Source organism: Myxocyprinus asiaticus, chromosome 44 (assembly GCF_019703515.2).
Source record: "Myxocyprinus asiaticus isolate MX2 ecotype Aquarium Trade chromosome 44, UBuf_Myxa_2, whole genome shotgun sequence".
NCBI lineage: Eukaryota > Metazoa > Chordata > Actinopteri > Cypriniformes > Catostomidae > Myxocyprinus > Myxocyprinus asiaticus.
The window spans coordinates 25472088-25494556 of record NC_059387.1 but is presented as its reverse complement, the minus strand read 5'-3'; the positions used below and the strand labels follow the sequence as shown (position 1 = coordinate 25494556).

The 22469-nt window shown below is 37.5% G+C and overlaps 1 protein-coding gene and 1 long non-coding RNA gene across 6 annotated transcripts in view; one reads left to right on the top strand and one right to left on the bottom strand.

The window, feature by feature from the left end:
- LOC127434510 (uncharacterized) overlaps nt 1-22469 on the top strand; it is a 48656-nt gene that overhangs the window by 19728 nt on the left and 6459 nt on the right. The window lies entirely within an intron of this gene.
- Nucleotides 10383-22469, bottom strand: part of LOC127434484 (mitogen-activated protein kinase kinase kinase 15-like) — a 53179-nt gene continuing 41092 nt past the window's right edge. Inside the window, exons 27-30 of one of the 3 annotated variants that reach the window (XR_007896052.1) lie at nt 16126-16232; nt 15918-15994; nt 14879-14944; nt 11317-11463 (exon numbers count right to left, since the gene is read on the bottom strand). Coding sequence is in view for 2 of the 3 variants with exons in the window: in XM_051687300.1 (XP_051543260.1) it covers nt 11367-11463; nt 15918-15994; nt 16126-16232 (281 nt within the window). In the remaining variant the exon portion in view is untranslated. Of the gene's footprint in view, nt 11464-14878; nt 14945-15917; nt 15995-16125; nt 16233-22469 lie in introns of all 3 variants that reach the window. The other 2 variants (XM_051687300.1, XM_051687302.1) reach the window with 2 other exon arrangements.

The following is a 22469-nucleotide window of genomic DNA, read 5'->3' as shown; positions in this document are numbered from 1 at the left end:
CATAAATGTAATTAAAAACTGCAGGGGAAAAAGAAAGAGAAAGTGTGTAATTATCTTGTATAGAAGAATATGCTTAAAAAAAACACACAATCTCTGATATTATTTGCTCCTCTTTAAAGGTGCACTCAGTAACTTTTTGTTCGTGTCATCTTGGACTTACAGTGACACCTAGTGGTGTGGATGCGGCATCATTCAAAATCAATAGTTTTCAGTTACAGATGCCATTGTAGAAATTCACTATTCACAGTCAGCCATGATTAAGTTAATCCAAGAGTGAAAATGTCCAATAACAAGATGGTTACTGACATTAAGTGAGTAGTATTCAGCTGGTCATGTGATTCTAACCTGCGGTCATACACACCTGGGATGGGATGAGGGTGAGTAAAAAAATTAGAGAATTTTCATTTTTGGGTGAACTATCCCTTTAATACAGGAACACCACTAAATAATTGAGCATTCTGCTCGAAACATCACATTTGTTATCAAAATTCAAGTATAATTGGGCAAAACGTTGCTCCGATTTTTGCACACGTTTTCTGTTTTGTGCTTTATCAAAATGCAGTAACACACTGACATAGTATGCAGTCATGAAAGCATAGACACCATTTTAAATGTATGTTACAACCAGATGTAAACAATGATGTGTCACAGATCTTAATGCCAAGTGTAAACAAGTTTTAGAGAATATTGGGCAGCTGAAAACGATAGGACAAAATGAACAAAGTAATGAGGGCAGCAGAATGGAGAGGTTTGGGTGAGCAGTCATGATTTTATACATATGTTTCAAAATGAAAATTAATTTATTTTGGAGTAAAACTTTTTTAATGTGGAAAAAATTACTGAGTGCACCTTTAATAAGGTAAACAAAAGCCATTTTAGACAGGCCAGTTCATGTGACAACTGCATACCAGTCAAAATGAAAAACTGAAAAATATATTTCATTCACCCATATGCACCATTCCTTGAGAAAAAAAAAAAAAAGTGTTCTATTACACACTTACAGTATATGTATCAAATTTATGAGAGACAGATGGGAGAGAAAGACTTAAGGGTTGACTTTTATAACTCAGCTCATTGGTTTAAAGCCCCAGTCAGTTGAAACTAAGATAACTTTATAAGAATTTACAGCTAGTTGCACATTATTGTGAAGTCATAATACTGCAGTTTATTTTGCATCTCTGTAACTAGACACTTCCTTCAAAAGATGGCATTTAGTTTACAGATAATCTACTGACGTGTGCAGATAGACAGGTTTGTTGCCTCAATAACTCAACATCCTCCTGAACGATTCACCTGTGCATTTATCTTGATTGTTGAATTAAAGAAAAACACACTTGAAGATGTTTGCTGCTTCGTCAGTTTTCTTTAAATTTGATTAATAACTAATAATATTACAATTCTTGAAATTAATTTTAGTTTGTGCAATTTTTAAAGGACTACATGTAGAATTGTTGCTGGTATTAATGCAGCATTGTTGAAATGGACTGGATGGGGAGAGTTAATGTTGAAATAAATTGTTATTTTTGAAATAAATAATTTTTTAGAAAGATGAGAAAATGGAGAGACTATTAATGTGCAATTATGTTGCTGATATAATGGATTTCGGCAGTTACTAGTGACCCGGGCATGTGCAATTGAAGAAGGGTTTAACGGTAATTTATTTGCAAATTAAGTACCTTTTGCCAGAGTATTCAACCGTTCTGCATGGTGAAACATATAGAATGCGATCATGTACTATTGTTTGTTCAATTCAATTAGGTTTTTGCCACACAAGACACTTAAGCAGAGTTTACAGTTTAATTTCATGTTAAGACCCATATAAGACCCATTATTTCAGCATTTGGAACCACTGTCTGCAACTGAATTAAGCTCAGCAAAGAGTCACTTGTTTAGAGTGTAGATCATAGAACATATGAGTATATTCACAGTCACCCTTTAATTTGTTAATCAAGATGGCTCAGAAACTATACTTGACAAACTTTGTGAGGAGCCTCGGGCTCTGGTTTCTTGAGTTGCTTATGCTTTCTGCTCTTTTATTCCTCTTTTAATCCTTTTCAGCCTGATTTACTCACAGTGGGTCTGTTTCAAATATTATAAGTGCATACCTGCTAATTTTGGACAATCACTTGTTTTTTCATTTTTGGAAAATATTTTCATATGGTGGCTAATTTTGGACTTGGGCTAAAAAAAATAGACTCTTATGCAATTTGTATATGTCTAAAATAGACTGTGCTAAATTTAGGTGTCCTTCAGGACTAAAAATAACACCCAGAAAAATTATTTTCTGTGTTCCTTTTCCCTTATCTGTTCCAGCTAACAGTGTGCAGCACATGTAAATATGACATTGTGCATTTGAATTTGAATTTGATAGGAACTAAGAGACATGAGAAAAATAAAATAATAGTATAATAAAAGTTTGTGCTTAAAGCAAGTGAAAAAATGGTTCAAACCATAAACACTACAAGAAGTCAGATTATCAGATCTATACTTCTCAAATCTTGAAATTAGCAGGGAAATTTTGTTTAGAATAATTTTTTCATTTTATCAAGTTCTGACTTTTTGTGTAGTTATTTGATTTTTGCTCTTCAATGTCAGAAAGTATGAGACAAAAGATCCAAGTGGGGAGGCAAGGGACAGTTTATTTATTAAACACAGCAAGAGCTGGTGAAGCATCAGGGGTACCCAGCACCGGCTGCAGCGTGGAGGAGGAGAGTGTGTTTGTAGGTCTGTTTATGTCGTGGTAGTGTGAGAAGCAAAATGTAAACACAAACTGGAACAAACCAGTGGACTCACCGAGACTGTGACACTTTACTGTAAATAGTAGCCTCAAATTGTAACAAAATTGTTTACTCAACTTAAGCTTAATTTTTTACTATTCTTACTAGTTTTAATTAAGTTACCTTTACTTTCTAAATCCTAAAGTTGTCATTAATAAAAACATATAAGTGGTCCTTACTTGAAATGTCACATTTTGGAATCATAACTCAAATATTTACGTACTTCAAACTTTGGCTTCGAGTACTACAAACTCAAAATTACCAAGTACAAAATTGCAGCTGTGTGGAATACCCATAAGACCTTGCTCTTGAATAATTTATGTATGTTTGGTCAAAACAAGGGAACTTATGTAGAAAAATAATGATTTTAATTTTAAAATGTATATAGTTATATTTCTTATCACTATTATTGTTGTATTGTTGTAGCTGGTTGATAACTGAGATTTTTGTGAAGTAACTATGAGGGTGATTAATGTTGCCTCTGGTGAAATTGGAGCCTGTTAAGTTTAAGTCATTCTTCTTTACTCAACTGAACTTTACAAGAGTGCAGAGTAGAATCCAATATGGCTAACCTAGAGTCCAGTCATAATTTCCTTTACACTGTATAAGACATGTTATAACCCAATTTAAATGATTAAATCAAAACAGTGATACTATAATCACAGATAAGTTAAGTTTACTTGAAACTAGTCAACGTTACTTACAAAATTAAATTTAGTTTACTCGAGCCAAATAAGTACATTAACTTAGAAAAAGCATGCAAACCGATTGCTTTGAAAAATCTTAGTAAGGTCAAATAATTCAATTTTACAGTGTTGAATGTAAATATGCATGAGATGGGCTAGATTTTTGGTTAAATCATCGCTTGGAAAATGTGAACAAAAAGGATTTGAGAATTCGTAAAGCTGGGCATTTTAAAGATGTGTTTATGGTACAACTTAAACACATAAAAGTGTAAATTGCAAGATTTATGGAATCTGCAGATCACTCAATATAAGCTTATACATTTTAAATAAAATAAAAAAATTCTTTTTTATTACTTCTTGTTAAAAACAAATACAGTTTAAACAAAGTTAATTTTTATTATTAATTCTTACTATTATTTTTCAAATAAGATGGTAATTTTATTGTCAAATTAAAAGAAAAAATCTTTAGATGTTTTTATGGGAAAATAACCCAAAGATACTGATTGACAATAGGATTTTTATTATTTTTTTATTAATTTTTTATCCACTAAATACTGTAATACATTGCCAAATTGTCCTTTAACTATAAACTTGCAGTAACCTGAATTGAGTTGCAGTAGGGAGTAAACAGCACTCAAGAATTTAGTCCCTAAAGTTCCTGGTCAGCTAACTATTAACACAGCCATTCCTTTTTCTCATTTGCATCACCTGAGCAACTTTCTCAATGTTTCACAGCATGAGATCAGGGTTCATATATATCTGGGGTCTTCTGTGGCTGACCAGACAAATTATTTTAAACTGCAACAGCCAAGAGTAAAGCCCATAATACCTCACATGATTCACAAAGACGAAACATTTTATCTTTACAAGCTCATCTTTTGTGGAAATAACATGAATACCAAAGATGTTTTTCCATGACAGTTGTTTGAATACCAAAGACATTGTTGCAACAAGACATTCAGCTATTCTTCAACTGATAACTTCCCATAAAGTTGCTTGGCTTCCATATCAGTTAAAAAATTACTTGTAAAAAGTTCACCAGAGATTCTGAATCGACAATCACATGAGACAACGCTTCCGCAATGGTCTATGCTGTAACATGTTAATGTAATGCTTTTATGTCTGTATGTTGTTAAAATTAACAACCTGGACATACGGGTATAAAAGGAGATGCCGTGCACCACTCATTCAGAGTTGTGCTGAGGAGCCGAGAGAGAGTCCCGGCCATGTCAGCAGTCGGTTCAGTGCCATGGCATGAGGGACACATCGTCTCGTTCCCTCCATCGGGGAACAGAGGTTACATCAGTAACCAAGACGTTCCCTGTCTGTCACACACTCGACTTTGTGTCGATGTAGTGACACTAGGGGTTCCTATACAAAATGCTGCAGGTGCTGAACCGTGTCACGAGGTATGGAGGAGCGGACACGGGCAGGCTGCTGCATGCATTGCAGTGAGTGCTCAACGACGTCGTGACCTTTCAGTGAGTTAGGTAAGGCATCTCCCTGGTCCCGATAAGGGTGGGAGGAGGCACTTACCCGAGGAGGCTACAGGTGGTGGCCTTTCCTGATTTTTGTATTAAGCAATTTTCCCACCGAGCACCTGCTAGAATAGCGCTGGGAAAGTGCTCTTCCCTCTCCAGGAGGGAGAGTACTACGGAGACCACATCCTACCGGAGGGAGGTTAACATGTGGAGAATACCTCACATGGACTTACCAGTGGGGAAGTTCACATATGGAGTGATGCCACCGGGAAGGACACTGTCTACGGAGAGAGTACACAGAGAGTACATAGTGGCCGAGGCAGAGCAGAGCTCTGACGAAGGGAAACAAAGGGTTCACCTGAAGGGAAACTGAACAGTTGAAACGCATCATATGGGATTACCGAGGGGGGAATCACCACGTATGGAGCACTTAGCCCAAGTACACAGGCTCACCTGAAAAGGGCATACCACGAGTACTGGGCCTGACGGCATTACTCCCCCGGCGAGTTCGCCACCGAATAGTGCTTAAAGAATGAAAGAGGCGTCCAGTGTTCACCAGTTGCGGGGAAATGTTGTGGACAAGATAGCGCATATTATCACCTTAAAAAAGGGGAAAAGTGCAATGCAAGCGATACACCCAACCGGCTGCCCGGCCTACCTGTTGTCACCTCGTAACACTCGGGTCGAAACCGGTTCTCTGCACAGGTTGCAGAACCTCGCAAAGGTATTGGGTGTAGCCCAACCCGTTGCTCTGCATATGTCTGCTAGAGAGGCAGCCCTCGCCAGTGCCCAGGAGGATGCAACACCTCAGGTGCACGGCAGGCCTTGTGATTGGTAAGCCAGAGAAATGGCATCCACAATCCAATGGGGCAACATAGTTTGGAGACAGCTTCCCCCTTCTGCTGCCCTCCAAAGCAGACAAAGAGCTGCTCTGAGCATCTAAAGCTCTGTGTGTGGTCCAGATAGATGCGCAGGGTGCGAACTGGACACAGCAACGACAAGGCTGGGTCTTCCACCTCTGAAGGGAGTGCTTGCAGGTTCACCACCTGATCCCAGAAGGGAGTGGTTGGAACTTTGGGCACGTAACCGGGCCGGGGTCTCAGGATCACGTGAGAGTGTACCGGCCCGGACTCCAGGCATTCGCTGGTGACAGAGAGCGCCTGCAGGTCCCCAACCCTCTTGATAGAAGTGAGCGCCACCAGGAGGGCCGTCTTCAGTGACAAAGTGCTGAGCTCAGCCTGCTCCAGGGGCTCAAAGGGGGCTCTCTATAAGGCAGGTAGGACCACAGAGAGATCCCAAGAGGGAACCAGGCGCGGTCTAGGGGGATTCAATCTCCTCGCACCTTTGAGGAACCTGGTGATCAGGTCGTGCTGCCGTGAGGGTCTCCCATCCAGTGTATCGTGATATGATGCTATAGCAGCCACGCGTGACCATGACGCACATCGAGACCTGCTCTAAGGGAACCCCTGCCTGGAGAAATGCCAGATCTGACCAAGGGCTGAGAGTTTGGCGGCACCGTGGCGTGACAGTCACGTGCTGGGTGCCGTGGCGCCATGCCCACCTCAGGACTCGAGCCTGTAGCCAATGCTGGAGTGGTCTCATAAACTGCCTTGTTTAACACTTTTGCCTCTTTTACAGCTGAACTTAGGTATTTTTTTGACAACCCTGTTCATGGAACTGAAGCCGAGAAGCACCTCCTCTCAATCTGTCAGGGCTCTTGAAGTGTGGCTGAATATTCGGTGGAGTTCCGCATATTAGCTGCCGAATTGGGCTGGAATGATGGTGCTCTTCAGGCAGTGTTTTTGGAATGAACTTGATGACCGAATAAAGGACGAACTGGCCGTTAAGGACAGATCTGACTCTCTTGACTCTCTTGACTCACTTGTGTCTCTATCATTTTAGATAACCGCCTGCGAGAAAGGCGTAGGGAAAAATCAAATCTCTCTCACCCCGCACCCTCCTCTCATGTCTTTCCAGTTGAACGGAAAGGAGGTCACCAAATTACTTACTGGTCCCCATGTCTCAACCAACTCTTCACCGTCTGATGAGGTCCATGCAGTTGGGTCGTGCTAATCTCACCTCAGTTGAACGACTTTGGAGATTGAGGGCGGGTGGGTGTATACATTGCATTCAGATGGGTAATTTCCTAGCCACTTGTCCCCTTTGGCCAAAAGGGGGTGCTCACCAGTAGCAGGGGGATTACTACATCCTCTTCAGTGTCTTCTCTCCGCCTGCAATTACAAGCTACACTGTGTTTTAATCAGCAGTCTCTTCCTCTGTTAGCTCTGGTGGATGACAGCTTCCTGGATGTTAAACTTGCTTCCCAGATCAGCATTCTGACTGAACCACTGGACATTCCTATCTCTCTCATCCGGGAGATTCATCGAGCTCACCCTGACCATCGTTTGGCATAACAGTTTTGTTGGCCTTTAAACGAAGCATATTCATTGTATGGCCATGCCATAAATGGGGAAAAAAAAGTTTTATCTAAAAACAATAAGCTTTATCACGAACATCAACAACACCGTAACAACCTTGTCAATTTAGAGAAAAACACTTTCCAAAAGGTTACATGATTTCTTTATTTTGATGGTTTCCATTTTAAATGTTTCCAACATTTGAAAAATGTTTCATGGCTGAAAACTATGCCAAGCATTTGATGGAAGTGAAATACATTTTTTACCCAGTAGCTATGTGGCATCAGATTAACAATTTGCTTACATGTTTTCAGACATTTATATCAGCTTGGGTGTGAAAGCCTATAGCAAGTTTTAACTTAATTCACCTAAAGTGTTTTGCAATCCAGAGAATAGAGTTGGTATTTTGTCTCAGACATAGCCTGAATATCCAGTTTATCAATCAGGTAAGATTATTTTCTTAAGTCAAAAGCCAGTCAGAGAAAGAAATCTTTCATTGTCTTTTCCTTGAGGCACGTACATTAAAAAAATCATTTAAATAGCTTTGAAGCCAAACTGGAGCTCTAAGTGCAACCAGAACAAATCAACAGACACAGTGCTTTAACATTCAAACACAAGATACACAATATAGATATCAAACACAAATGGATCAAGCACCTTTGGTGCTTTGGTCTATTCTGTTTCCCATTCATGCAGTTAAGGCCTGTATTAACTTATAACAAGGTCAAATGACTTTTCACTATGTTTAACAGCTAATGACACAATAGGCACTTCATTCTTAAGAAAGAGGATACATGCCTGAGGAACACAGGCTGGGTGTAAAGTAAACCACAGTGAATTGCTGTCTGCAAGACTGGTCTTGTACATACAGTTGAAGTCAGAAGTTTAAATACACCTTAGCCAAATACATTTATCTTTTTAACATCACAATTCCTGACATTTAATTGCAGAAAACATTCTCTGTCTTAGGTCAGTTAGGATCACTACTTTATTTTAAGAATGTGAAATGACAGAATAATAGTAGAGACAATGGTTTATTTCAGATTTTATTTCTTTGATCACATTCCCAATGGGTCAGAATTTTACATACACTTTGTTTGTATTAGGTAGCATTGCCTTTAGATTGTTTAATTTGGGTCAAACATTTTGGGTAGCCTCCCACAAGCTTCTCACAATAAGTTGCTGGAATTTTGGCCCATTTCTCCAGACAGAACTGGTGTAACTGAATCAGGTTTGTGACGACTTGTGGAGGTCCACAATTTTTTTCTGAGGTCTTGGCTGACTTCTTTTGATTTCCCCATGATGTCAAGCAAAAAGGCACTAAGTTTGAAGGTAGGCCTTAAAATACATCCACAGGTACACCTCCAATTAGCCTATCAGAAGCTAATTGCCTAAAGGCTTGACATCATTTTCTGGAATTTTCCAAGCTGCTTAAAGGCACAGTTAACTTAGTGTATGTAAACTTCTGACCCACTGGAATTGTGATATAGTCCATTAAAATGAAACAATCTGTCTGTAAACAATTGTTGGAAAAATTACTTGTGTCATGCACAAAGTAGATGTCCTAAACGACTTGCCAAAACTATAGTTTGCTAATATGAAATTTGTGGAGTGGTTAAAAAATGAGTTTGAATGACTTCAACCTAAATGTATGTAAACTTCTGACTTCAACTGTATTTTTATAGAAATTAATGACATAAGACGGTTAAAGTACGGTTAAGTATAAAACAAACTAACGTGCTCATATTTATCTGCTGATTAATTTAACAACTGATGCCTTGGCTAATCACAAGCAAAGTTATCAAAATATATTAAGAAGAGGCTCCTTAGCCCTGGTCCGAGAGGTCTGTGGTTATTTCGACCAGACAGTCTCTCAAAATGTGTTGCACAATATTTCTTACACAAATTTTACACACAATTTTAGAATTAAATCAAAGCACGGTAGAGAATTGTAAACCTAAAGCCACTGAAATATATCTAACATTTAAAATGGCATGATTAAAATCCTACAACACTGTTTGTGTGCCGTTCTGGGCCCATTCCCATGTCACTTGGAGAGCCACTCTGTGTCAGCCAACGTCTCTCGAGCACCAGTGTCTAGTCTTTCCTGAATAGAGCTGTTGACATCCCTGTGGGTTTTTCTATTAAAATCAGATGGAAATTAGATGGAAAACCTGGAAAGTGTGAGGACAACACCCTTCTCATCTCAGACATAGGTATGTCTCCTTTTGAGTGTTCCATGGGATATCACCTTCTGTTGTTTCCGGTCCAGGAGAACGACACTGCAGTCCCATCTGTCCAAGTTCACCTCAATCGCTGCCGTAAGATTTGGAGAGATGTTCGCTCTGCCCTCCTCCGTTCGGCTGACAACAACCGTTGCCTTGCTGACCACCATCGGACTCATTAACCCAATTACCAGCCAAGTCAGAAGGTATGGTTGTCATCAAGGAACATTCCGTTGAGAACGGAGTCCAGAAAACTGTCTCGCCGTTACCTTGGTCCCTTTGTCATTGAAAAAAATCATCAACCCCTCTGCCGTTAAAATCAAACTGCCCAGCTACATGAAGATACACCCTTCATTTCATGTTTCTCAATTAAAACCGGTGCTGGTTTCCATTTTGACAATGTTTCCAGCATTTGCGAAATGTTCCATGGCTGAAAACTATGCCAAGCATTTGATGGCAGTGAAATGAACTTTTTACCCAGCAGCTATGTGACATTGGATTAACAATTTGCTTGCATGCTTTCAGACATGTATATCTGCTCGGGTGTGAAAGCCTATAGCAAGTTTGAACTTAATTCACCTAAAGCATTTTGCAATTCAGAGAATCGAGTTGGTATTTTGTCTCAGACATAGCCTGAATATCCAGTTTATCATACAGTTAAGATTATTTTCTTAAGTCAAAAGTCAATCAGAGAAAGAAATCTTTCATTGTCTTTTCCTTGAGACACTTACATTAGAAAAATCATTTAAATAGCTTAGAAGCCAAACTGGAGCCCTAAGCACAACCAAAACAAATCAACAGTCACAGTGCTTTAATATTCAAACACAAGATACACAATATAAAGGTCAAATACAAATGGATCAAGCACCTTTGGTGCTTTGGTCTATTCTGTTTTCCATTCATGCAGTTTTGCCTGTATTAACTTGTAACAAGGTCAAATTACTTTGTTTAACAGCTAACGAAAAAATAGGCACTTCGTTTTTAAGAAAGAGGATACATGCCTGAGGAACACGGGCTGGGTATAAAGTAAACCACAGTGATTTGCTGTCTGCAAGACTGGTCTTGTACATATTTTTATAGAAATAGAGAATGACATAAGACAGTAAAAGTACAGTTAAGTATAAAACAAACTAACATGTGCTCATATTTATCTGCTGATGAATTTAAGAATTGATGCCTTGGGAAATCACAAACAAAGTTAGCAAAATATATTAAGAAAAGGCTCCTTAGCCCTGGTCCGAGAGGTCTATGGTTATTTCGACCAGACAGTCCGTCAAAATGCATTGCACAATATTTCTTACACAAATTTTACGCACAATTTTAGAATGAAATCAAAGCACGGTAGAGAATTGTAAACCTAAAACCACTGAAATATATCTAACATTTAAAATGGCATGATTACAAGTCCTACAACACTGTTTGTATGCCGTTCTGTGCCCATTCCCATGTCACTTGGAGAGCCGCTCTGTGTCAGCCAACATCTCCCAAGCACCAGTGTCTAGTCTTTCCTGAACAGAGCGGTTTACATTCCTGTGGGTTTTTCTATTGAAATTGGATGTAAATTAGATGGAAAACCTGGAGAGTGTGAGGTCACATACCAAAAATATCACAAAAACAATAGACTACAACCGAGAAACAGGTAAACATGGCATGTTGGGCAGAGGGCGTCAGTCAGAATTATAATGTTTGGACTACAGAGGTTTTCATAAACAGTCTCTCATTATAGGAATGTGCATGTATGTTGACTCAGATGTCCGTTAATAGGAACTTTGCGCAGCTTTCATCCTTCTGAATTTCCCGCGTCATTCTTGACCTTTGTAAGCCCTTTATTGCGATGTTTTTGAATGGCTTTCCAGATACGACACAGCACACCTCCCCTGTCATGAGCACAAACAAGAAATATTCAAAAACAATTCCAATTAATATACAGAGTGAGGAACTGGGGCCCCAAAAAGTATTTGGACGCTGAAGCCACTTTTAAAATGTATAAATTACACTGCTTGCATAAAATATCAAACCAAGTGGCATCTGCAAACAAATGACTTTTTTTCAGAGCTAGCTTCACTTTTCTTAGCCATTTTTGCAATTACTTTTAACCAACTGGTCCCAGTTTTGTATTAAGTGGATGTATGAAGTCAGTTCCCCTCAAATTAACTAGCAGAGTAACCACAAGTGTATTTCATCTAAAAAAGTTTCCTTAAAAGGTGTGGTCACACTCAAAATGGCCAAAATTCGGAATGGCATCCTAACATTCTACATTACTCATTTCATATTTACAGTAGATAATTCAGAAATAGTAAGAGTAGTATCGTAGTATGCAATTCCAAATTTAGCCTTTGTGTTCTGTTCATTTTCATTTATACAGATACCAAAGTTCAAGTTTGGTGAACTATGACAATTTATGACATTTAACCAGTAGAGGCTGAATAATGTTCACAAACTGACCTCTTTGCTCAATCCATTCAAACTTCAAAGCTGCATGGTTTGCAGTCCTGTTGTAAAGTGGAACATATTAAAGGACTGATACTGATAACTATGTTGATGGAAATGGCCGATAACCAATTAATTGGCTAATAGTTTTTAAAATCGATTTATATAATTGTAAAATATTTTCTTAGTCTTTCCTTAATATAAGGGGAACAGACATAGAGGCTACAAGAGTCCATAATTAATAAAATCCCAGATGTAGTTTATTGTTCAACCAAAATCTCAATAATAATCAGGAAAAAAAATAAAATTTGGTGCATAACATTTGACTTTTAACTATAAACAAGCCTGAAACACACCAGGGACTCTTATTTTGAAATGATGGAGACTTGGCTGCGTTACAATACTCAGTATTAAGTAATGACCAAATTCAGCTTTTTCTAGCCTATAAAATTACCAGAGTAAGGGTTTTGTATATCACCAGATGAGGTTTATTGAGGAATAAGGTTTATTATTATTCACAAGATATGAAGTTTGATGACTCGATGCATGCAATGATATGCACGTTTCCATATAGTTGCATTTTCCTTTTCGTGCCCTCACTTCAATTTAAAATACTTGTTTATCTAATCAAAATAAGAAAATATGCATTGAAGTGAGGATAAAAATATGGATGAATATTGTCAATGATAAAATATGCAAATTCCTATGAGGTGAAAGTGATTATTTCTGTTTTAACTCTAGAAACCGCTGTTAGTCTATACTGTAGAACAGGGGTCGGCAACCTATGGAGGGGTAATCACTGGCACGCCAGCAATGGCGAGAGAGGAGTAGACTATTTTATTTATATAAATTCCGCACCTGTATTCCAATCTACATCTTGATGTAATCCTTCCTCATGATCATGCAGTGTGTTTTCATGAGCTGAATGGGAGGCTAAACAAAAAGTTAAAATGTGACGAGACTGCAGTATAGGCCACCCAATTGCACGTGCAAGCCATTCGCACATCACGAGCCGGCAGCGCTTCACTTTCAGATAATCACGCGAGTAAACACACCCGCTTTTACACGTGATGTAATAAGGAAGACACCACTATTAATCCTTGAGATTTCCAACCCAGCATACAGGTACACCCTCCTTAAACCACAGTCACACTCAAAATTACATTAAATGATTGAAAGAGAAAACATAAACCCACATCGTGGGGTTCAAAAATCTGAGTCTATTGAAAATATACATTCAACCTGGAATTAAAATTTTATGATTTTGCAGGTGCAATTCACTGAAAAGGGCTAAATAGTTGATCGGATTGTGATGCGTGAATGACTTGCACGTTCAGCGCGAGTCTCGTCACACTTTAACAGTGTTTAGTCTCCCATTTAGGAAGGATTACATCAAGATGTAGATTGGAATGCAGGTGAGAAATACGTCATGTAAATAAAATAGCCTGCTCTTCTCTAGCTGTTGGCTTGCATGCTAGTGATTACCTCTCAGTGTGATTTTGAAAAATGTATGACAAAATTTAAAAAGCACTTTCACAAGATGCTCTGTGAAAATTCACATGCAGGATCATGATTATATCATAATCATCTGGGTTTTGCAAAAAATATTCACTCAAACTATATGCTAATAATATCATTTGTAATGAAAAATAAACAATTAAAATAGACAAAATGCAAAAAGTTAACTCAAACTTTGGAAAATCACATATATGTGCATGTTTTTTTAAAACATTTTTTTATTATTATTAATAAATGGCACTCCATGTGAAAAAGGTTGCTGACGCCTGCTGTAGAACAAAGCTATTTTAACTCTAGAATTCTCCAGCGATGGCCACAGAGGAATACAGAGGAACAGTGCTTGAAGTTGATGATTACTTACCGGTACGCAGTACTTGCACTTCTCTAATTTAGTCCACAGAGTACCGGTGTTGTGATACATTTTGTCCGCACGTGAAATAGTGTCCCCAGGGGGTAACCACTCAGGACACAATAGTTTTTCCGTCATAATTGCTGGTGGTCATATAAGATTGTAAGGTGTGTACATGTGTAAACTATTTTGTAATATTGTGGTTCAGTAATTCTGTAGCAGATATCTTGCCAAATGGAAGATAACTGAAAAACACACATTAATTTCACAATCTATAGCAGTGGTAATATACTATTATGTGTAACAAATTATTTACAAGTCAATAAATGTTGTATTTAAAAAGTGATATTGAAAACATCATAAAAGGATTTTGTAGGATTTTTACTCCGGCAGTAAATATAATACTCATTACAAGTCCTATGAGCCATTGGAATCGCTATGACATCAGATGCGGACTCTATTTTACGGGCGGACACAATTCATCATGACACCGGACTGCAGCAAACATGTTTAAGCTTGTCTGGGCTTAGTTCAGTCACACTGCTTTTTAAAACATGAACCAGCAACTTTAGGTAAGCACATTTGTTCACGTCATTTTAAATCAAAATGTAGGCTATTTATGCAAATTGCTTAGCTAGCAGGTGCAGTCAAAACTACAGACTTAAAAAAATACTTCATAGCTGTTACAGAAGTGGTGATAGCTCATATGCACAAACTTTCTTCAACAAAAGATAAATCAATGATGAAAACCGAACCTTGAAAAAAAATACACATAAACGTTTGCTTTTATTCTCCATTCTTCAAGTGTTAAACAGGTGTGTCTCATCTGTTCATTGTCAGTCGTGCTCGTTAAAAGTGAAAATGTTAAGTGCCATTAAACCTGCATACATGCATACAGAATCCTGATTGTGTTTGGTTCTGTAATCAGACATGTGTCAGGGTTCTTAATCTCCAACATCATCAAATCAGTTTGTTTTCTGCTTATCAATGATTACCTGCACAAATATCTGTCTGCTGCACAAATTCAGCATATGTGCAGGATAAGAAAGGCTCATTTTCACCTGAATGGGAGGATAATAAAGAAAAAGGAAGAACAGGCATTGCATTTTTTCATTATTTTATCTAAAAAGACAGTTCTACGTGAGATTGCCATTGTTTTCTTATGAAGGTTAATATTGTCAAAGATATACAATCTGTAGCAGATCTAAATGTTCTTCTACTGTTTTCATCAACAGTAACTCTACATTGTTTGTTTTTATTTTCAAAGTAGTTATTCAAAATCTAATGGTTATTTGAGGGTGTTAGTCAGTTTTGTTATTTAGAAAGATTTGTCCAGACCTTAAAAAATATTAATTAAATAGCCTACCCCTGACTATTTTAATATAAACAAACACATATTATTAACAGTGTTTTTTTTTTTTTTCATAATAATAATAATAAATAATAAAAAACTACGGCAGCTATCGGCATAGATTTGACAGATAACTGATAGCTCTAAAAATCAACTGTCGGCATCGATTAATCTGTAAAACTAATATTGGTCAGCCTCTAGATAGTAGCTATATTTAAACATTTTGAATGTATTATTACTTGTAACATATAATTTATTCAAAACATAAGTCCTAAAGTGTGACATCAAATCCTGTTTCCTATCTTCGTTGTGGGGTCCTAAGTAATTTTGCATGCTTAATATTAGTGTGATTGCACCTTAAATTTGACAACTTTCTAAGCTAAAGTTAATACTTTAATTTTTTGAACAGTCAATTATCATGATTATGTATAATTATATAATTTATAATTAAAAATAAATCTATTATTTTATAGTTAAAAACCTAGCAAACATCTTTTTGTGAAATGTTTTGCCTGAAAAGTGATCTTTCTTTAAAGTAAATGCTGCATTGTTTGCAATTTATATGTGGCTTAAGCCTTCAAATAAATTTTAGGGACACTATATATAAAGGAACAATGTACAGAATCACATACTTGTACACTTTTACTGAATGTACACTTAAAATTAAAACTTAAAACTCTCACCTAAGCCTCAGGCACCGAATGTCTTCTTTAGTCACGTCACAGAGAATGTCGTTAAGTGTATAATCTTCCAAAGCAAACTGGCAGGGACAGAAACCACAAGAACCTGGCATGATTCTCCTTAATTTATTATGTCAAAGAAACCTCATACCTGAGCTATTTTTCATGTTGTGGGAAAGAAACTGAGAAGGCCATGTGAAATATGTTTCACCTTGTCTATGGTCTCCGAGTCAGCACCCTGCTCCTTCAGCCAATCAATAAGCTTCTTGTCAGGCTCAGGCTGAGCAGCCATGTTAAATATGGAGGGGGTGGGCATCTCTGGTGTGAGGGCAAAAGAAAGACGTTACAGCTACAGTAGAGATGTGCCCGAAGCTGAATACCTTATTCGGAAAGGCACGAATAATGACTTCAAAATGAATAACAAATTAATCAGAATAATAGAAATAATATTCTGAATACTCATCATCTAATGAGCACTGGTATAAAGCGATATTTTAAATAAACATATCAAAAATTAGAAAGCAATAATGAATCTGTGAAGCCAATATTAGGCTACTGCAGTGTAAACCTTGTGAATGATGAAGTTTTGCTTTCTTCCACACCCAAGAATGTTGCTGTTTTACCATATTTTAAACATGTATGAATAGTGCTGTCGAAGTTAACGCATAATTCGTTTAACGCCACACATTTCTTTTAACACCGTTAACGCGTAATATGACCGTTTGAATAAACCATAGGTCATGAGAAGCGAGTCAATGCATAATGTCACATGCATTGACCGTCGGGAAAACAGATGGTGAAAGACATGCTGATACTTGTGCCAAATATTTTATCAATGTAGCATAGCAGTAGAACATGCCCGCAAAGCACAGATAGAGCACCTAACATTGTAGCATAATTGCAGTGGTAATACAGCTGCCATTTGAACACCTGCTTTGCACTGCAAGGCGCGGTGCGAGCGCTAAGTGAAAGTGCGAGCATGAGGCAATCATCTGTGTTCCACGACTGCTACTGGGTCCTTGAATATCATATAATGTGCAACGAGTAAGGGCAGCCGGTGGAGTTTCTGGTGCCCGCCTAGGGAGTTGGTGCCCTATGCAGACTGCGTAATATACGTATATTGAGCGGCGGTACTGATTACCGGCTAACGGAAACCCTGCTGCTGTTTCCAAAGTTCTGTCACAGTGTCTCTGTTTGATAGTGCACTAGCCAGTGCAGACATTGGAGACATTGCTGGAACCCTGCAGGTAATCTACACTCTCATTAACCTGTTTAACCCCAGTTACTATTGTGACCTGAGTCTAAAAGGAGTTTTTGATGTATTTTTCACAGAGTAGTCAGTGTAGACTTTTTTGCATGTCTGTCAAAACTCCATAAAAATAAGCAAATAAATCCTGTCATAATACACTTACAACTACCATATTTTGTACATAATTTGAATTGAGTTGTGCTGTGTTCATTTTCTGTTGTTCAACTCTGTTAGTGGGGTAGGTTTTGTGTGGATGACTGAAAAATACATCTGGATGAAGCATATTTTGTCCACTCATGTTTATAAAGATATTGCGATTAATTGCGGTTAACTACAAGAAATTATGATATTAATCATGATTAAATATTTTTATCGTTTGACAGCCCTAATATATACATTGGCAGCCAAAAGTTTGGAATAATGAACAAATTTTGCTCTCATGGTAAGGACTTGGTACTTTTATTCACCAAAGTCGCATTCAACTGATCACAATATATAGTGTATATAGGGCATTATAACATGAAAAATTACTATTACAATTTGAAAAAAAAATTCAGAACTTAAGAAATCCTCCACGTGCAGCAATGACAGCATAGCAGGTCCTTGACATTCTAGCTGTCAGTTTATCCAGATACTCAGGTGACATTTCACCCCACGCTTCCTGTAGCACTTGCCATAATGTGGCTGTCTTGTCGGGCATTTCTCATGCACCTTACAGTCTAGCTGATCCCACAAAAGCTCAATGTGGTTAAAATCCATAACACTCTTTTCCAATTATCTGTTGTCCAATGACTGTTTTTCTTTGCCCACTCTAACCTTTTCTTTTTGTTTTTTCTGTTTCAAAAGTGTCTCTTTCTTTGCAATTCTTCCCATAAGGCCTGCACCCCTAAATCTTCTCTTTACTGTTGTACATGAAACTGGTGTTGAGCGATTAGAATTCAATGAAGCTGTCAGCTGAGGATATGTGAGGCGTCTATTTCTCAAACTAGAGACTCTGATGTACTTATCCTCTTGTTTAGTTGTACATCTGGCCTTCCACATCTCTTTCTGTCCTTGTTAGAGCCAGTTCTCCTTTGTCTTTGAAGACTGTAGTGTACACCTTTGTATGAAATCTTCAGTTTTTTGGCAATTTCAAGCATTGTATAACCTTCATTCCTCAAAACAATGATTGACTGATGAGTTTCTCGAGAAAGCTGTTTCTTTTTTGCCATTTTTGACCTAATATTGACCTGAAGACATGCCAGTCTATTGCATACTGTGGCAACTCAAAAACAAACACAATGTTAAGCTTCATTTAACAAACCAAATAGCTTTCAACTGTGTTTGATATAATGGCAAGTGATTTTCTAGTACCAAATTAGCAATTTAGTATGATTACTCAAGGATAAGATTTTGGAGTGATGGCTGCTGGAAATGGGGCCCCATCTAGATTTGATCAAAAATGACTTTTCAAATAGTGATGTTGCTGTATTTTACATCAGTAATGTCCTGACTATACTTTGTAATCAGCTGATTGCCACTTTGGTGAATTAAAGTACCAATTTCCTTCCGAAACAGCAAAATCTGTACATTATTCCAAACTTTTGGCTGCCAGTAGTGTGTGTGTGTGTGTGTGTGTGTGTGTGTGTGTGTGTGTGTGTGTGTGTGTGTGTGTTTATTCGGCTTCTAGCAATTTTATTAGCACTGTGGACTTCTAGAAAGAAAAGTCTTGTTTAAACATTCTCACCATTGTTTTTAATTTGTCTACTGACAATGTCCAACAGTGTACGTACGTAATTACATGCATCACAGGAGATTTACGCCATTTAAATCATTTTGGATGATTCCCACCACTGTGTCAATTCCACCACAACTTAAATTCTGGATTGTGTTAAATAGAATTCTGTGGTGGAAATGACGGTGATGGAAATATTTGAATAACATTTTTGTGAATAAAATGACTTGCTAAGGCTAATTTATAGTTACCATTTTATGTATCCTAAATATACACAATTAAATAATAATGTTACAATTTTTGCATAATTTGGTAAAATTACAGCTTGATTGGGCTAATAAAAATATTAATCTCTCAAGTGATACTTGAATTGTCTTTGTTTTCTTCAAATATCAGTTGTCAAATATTTTATATCAAGCCAGCTTTTGTTGACTTGGTAAATGAGTACACTAACTTTTGAAAAAAATAAATAAATATATATATATATGTATAAGAGGAAAAAAAAAAATTGGTGGGGTGGAAATGACACCACAATTTTGGGACAGTAGTCATTTTTTTAAATATTCCTAGAAACCATTTTAACACAATTTTCATAGATTAGTGTTGAAAGTCTGGATCTGGAACAAGGTTAAAACAGTAAAATCTATGCATATAAGGCATTTTAAAAGTACCAAAAATAAATGATGAAGGCCTGTCATTTTTTTTTTTAATTACACCTGCAATGTACAAAAAGAAAAAAAAAGGTGAAATCTGGTTTGTTTAATAAAAATCAACCCCTGGGACGTAATATATTCAGTGTTGAAGAAACACCCTATATACATATACCTATCTATTTGTCTGTCTGTCTGTCTGTCTGTCTGTCTGTATGTATGTATGTATACACACACACACACACACACACACACACTACCGGTCAAAAGTTTTGAAACACTTGACTGAAATGTTTCTCATGATCTTAAAAATCTTTTGATCTGAAGGTGTATGCTTAAATGTTTGAAATTAGTTTTGTAGACAAAAATATAATTGTGCCAACATATTAATTTATTTCATTATAAAACTAAAATTTAATTAAAAAAAAAAAAGTTTTTGAAATTGATGACTTGGACCAAATAATAAAGAAAAGCAGCCAATAAGTGCCCAACATAGATGGGAACTCCTTCAATACTGTTTAAAAATCATCCCAGGGTGATACCTCAAGAATTTGATTGAGAAAATGTCAAGAGTACATGTCTGCAAATTCTAGGCAAAGTGTGGCCACTTTGAAGATGCTAAAATATAACACAGTTTTGATTTATTTTGGATTTTGTTTAGTCACAACATAATTCCCATAGCTTCATTTGTTATTCCATAGTTTTGATGACTACTATTATTCTAAAATGTGAAAAAAAAAAAGAAAAAAAAAAAAAGATTATAATAAAAGGAATGAGGAAGTGTTTCAAAACTTTTGACCGGTAGTGAATATATATATATATATATATATATTTATGAAAAAAAAACGAGGTTGTTTCTTCTACTCTGGGCATTTTCATGTCCCAGTGTTCGATTTTTATTAAAACAGATTTCACTTCTTTTTTTTTTTTTTTTTTTTTGTACATTGAAGGTGTAATTAAATCTTTTTGCCAGGCCAGATCACTGAGATCAAATTTTTTCCCCATTCTGATGGTTGATGTGAACATTAACTGAAGCTCCTGACCCGAATCTGCATGAATTTATGCACTGCACTGCTGCCACATGATTGGTTGGTTAGATAATCGCATGGATGATTGTTGGTGCCAGAATGGCTGGTTTGAATATTTCTGTAACTGCTGATCTCCTGGGATTTTCATGCACAACAGTCTCTAGAATTTACTCTGAATGGTGCCAAAAACAAAAAACATCCAGTGAGGGGCAGTTCTGTGGATGGAAATGCCTTGATGATGAGAGAGGTCAACAGAAAATGGCCAGATTGGTTCGAACTAACAAAGTCTACGGTAAATCAGATAGATATAATTTCAGAATGCTACACTGAGATGCGGGTTGGCGCTGTTTTGGCAGCATGAGGGGGACCTATACAATATTAGGCAGGTGGTTTTAATGTTGTGGCTGATCTGTGTATATACAGTGCATTCATAATGTATTCAGACCCTTTCATTTTTTTCACATTTTATGTTGCAGTCTTATGCTAAAATGCTTTAAAAAAAAAAATTCACAACAATCTACACTCCATACCCTATAATGACAAAGCAAAAAATTGATTTTTGATAACTTTGCAAATTTATTAAAAAGATAAACTGAAATATCACATTGACATAAGTATTCAGAACCTTAACTCAGTACTTCTTTGAAGCACCTATGGCAGCGTCTGCAGCCTCAAGTCGTTTTGAGTATGATGCGACAAGCTTTGCACACTTGGATTTGGGGATTTTCTTCTCTGCTGATCCTCTCAAGCTCTGTCAGGTTGGATGGGAACTGTTGGTGGACAGCCATTTTCAGGTCTCTCCAGAGATGTTCGATTGGGTTCAAATCTGGGCTCTGGCTGGGCCACTCAAGGACATGCACAGAATTGTCCCTAAGCCACTCTTGCATTGTCTTGGTTGTGTGCTTAGGGTCATTGTCCTGTTGGAAGGTGAGTCTTTGGCCCAGTCTGAGGTCTTGAGCGCTCTGGACCAGGTTTTCATTAAGGATATCTCTGTATTTTGCTGCATTCAGCTTTCCTTCAACCCTGACCAGTCCCCCAGTCCCTGCCGCTGAAAAACACCCCCACAGCATGATGCTACCACCACCATGCTTCACTGTTGGGATGGTATTGCGCAGGTGATGAGCGGTGCCTGGTTTCCTCCAGACATGATGCATGGAATTGAGGCCAAGCTGTTCAATCTTTGTGTCATCAGACCAGAGAATCTTGTTTCTCACAGCCTGAGAGTCCTTTAGGTGCTTTTTTGCAAATTCCAAGCATGCTTTCATGTGTCTTGCACTGAGGAGAGGCTTCCGTCTAGCAACTCTGCCATAAAGTCCAGATCGGTGGAGTGTTGCAGTGATGGTTGTCCTTCTGCAAGTTTCTCCCATATCCACACATGATCTCTGGAGCTTAACCTTCTCTTGCCAAGGCCCTTCTCCCCCGATTGCTCAGTTTGGCCTGGTGGCCAGCTCTAGGAAGAGTCCTGGTTGTTCCAAACTTCTTTGATTTAAGAATTATGGAGGCCACTGTGCGCTTGTTAACCTTCAATGCAGGCAATATTTTTTTTTTTTTTTTTTTTGTAGCCTTCCCCAGATCTGTGCCTTGACACAATCCTGTCTCTGAGCTCTGCAGACAGTTCCTTTGACCTCATGGCTTGGTTTTTGCTCTGATATGCATTTTCAGCTGTGAGACCTTATATAGACAGGTGTGTGCCTTTCCAAATCATGTCCAATCAGTTGAATTTGCCACAGGTGGACTCCAATCAAAGTGTAGAAACATCTCAAAGATGATCCAGAGAAATGGGATTCACCTGAGCTAAATTTCAAGTGTCATAGCAAAGGGTCTGAATACTTATACCAATGTGATATTTCAGTTTTTTCTTTTTTATAAATTTGCAAAGTTATCAAAAATCTGTTTTTTGTCTTTGTCATTATG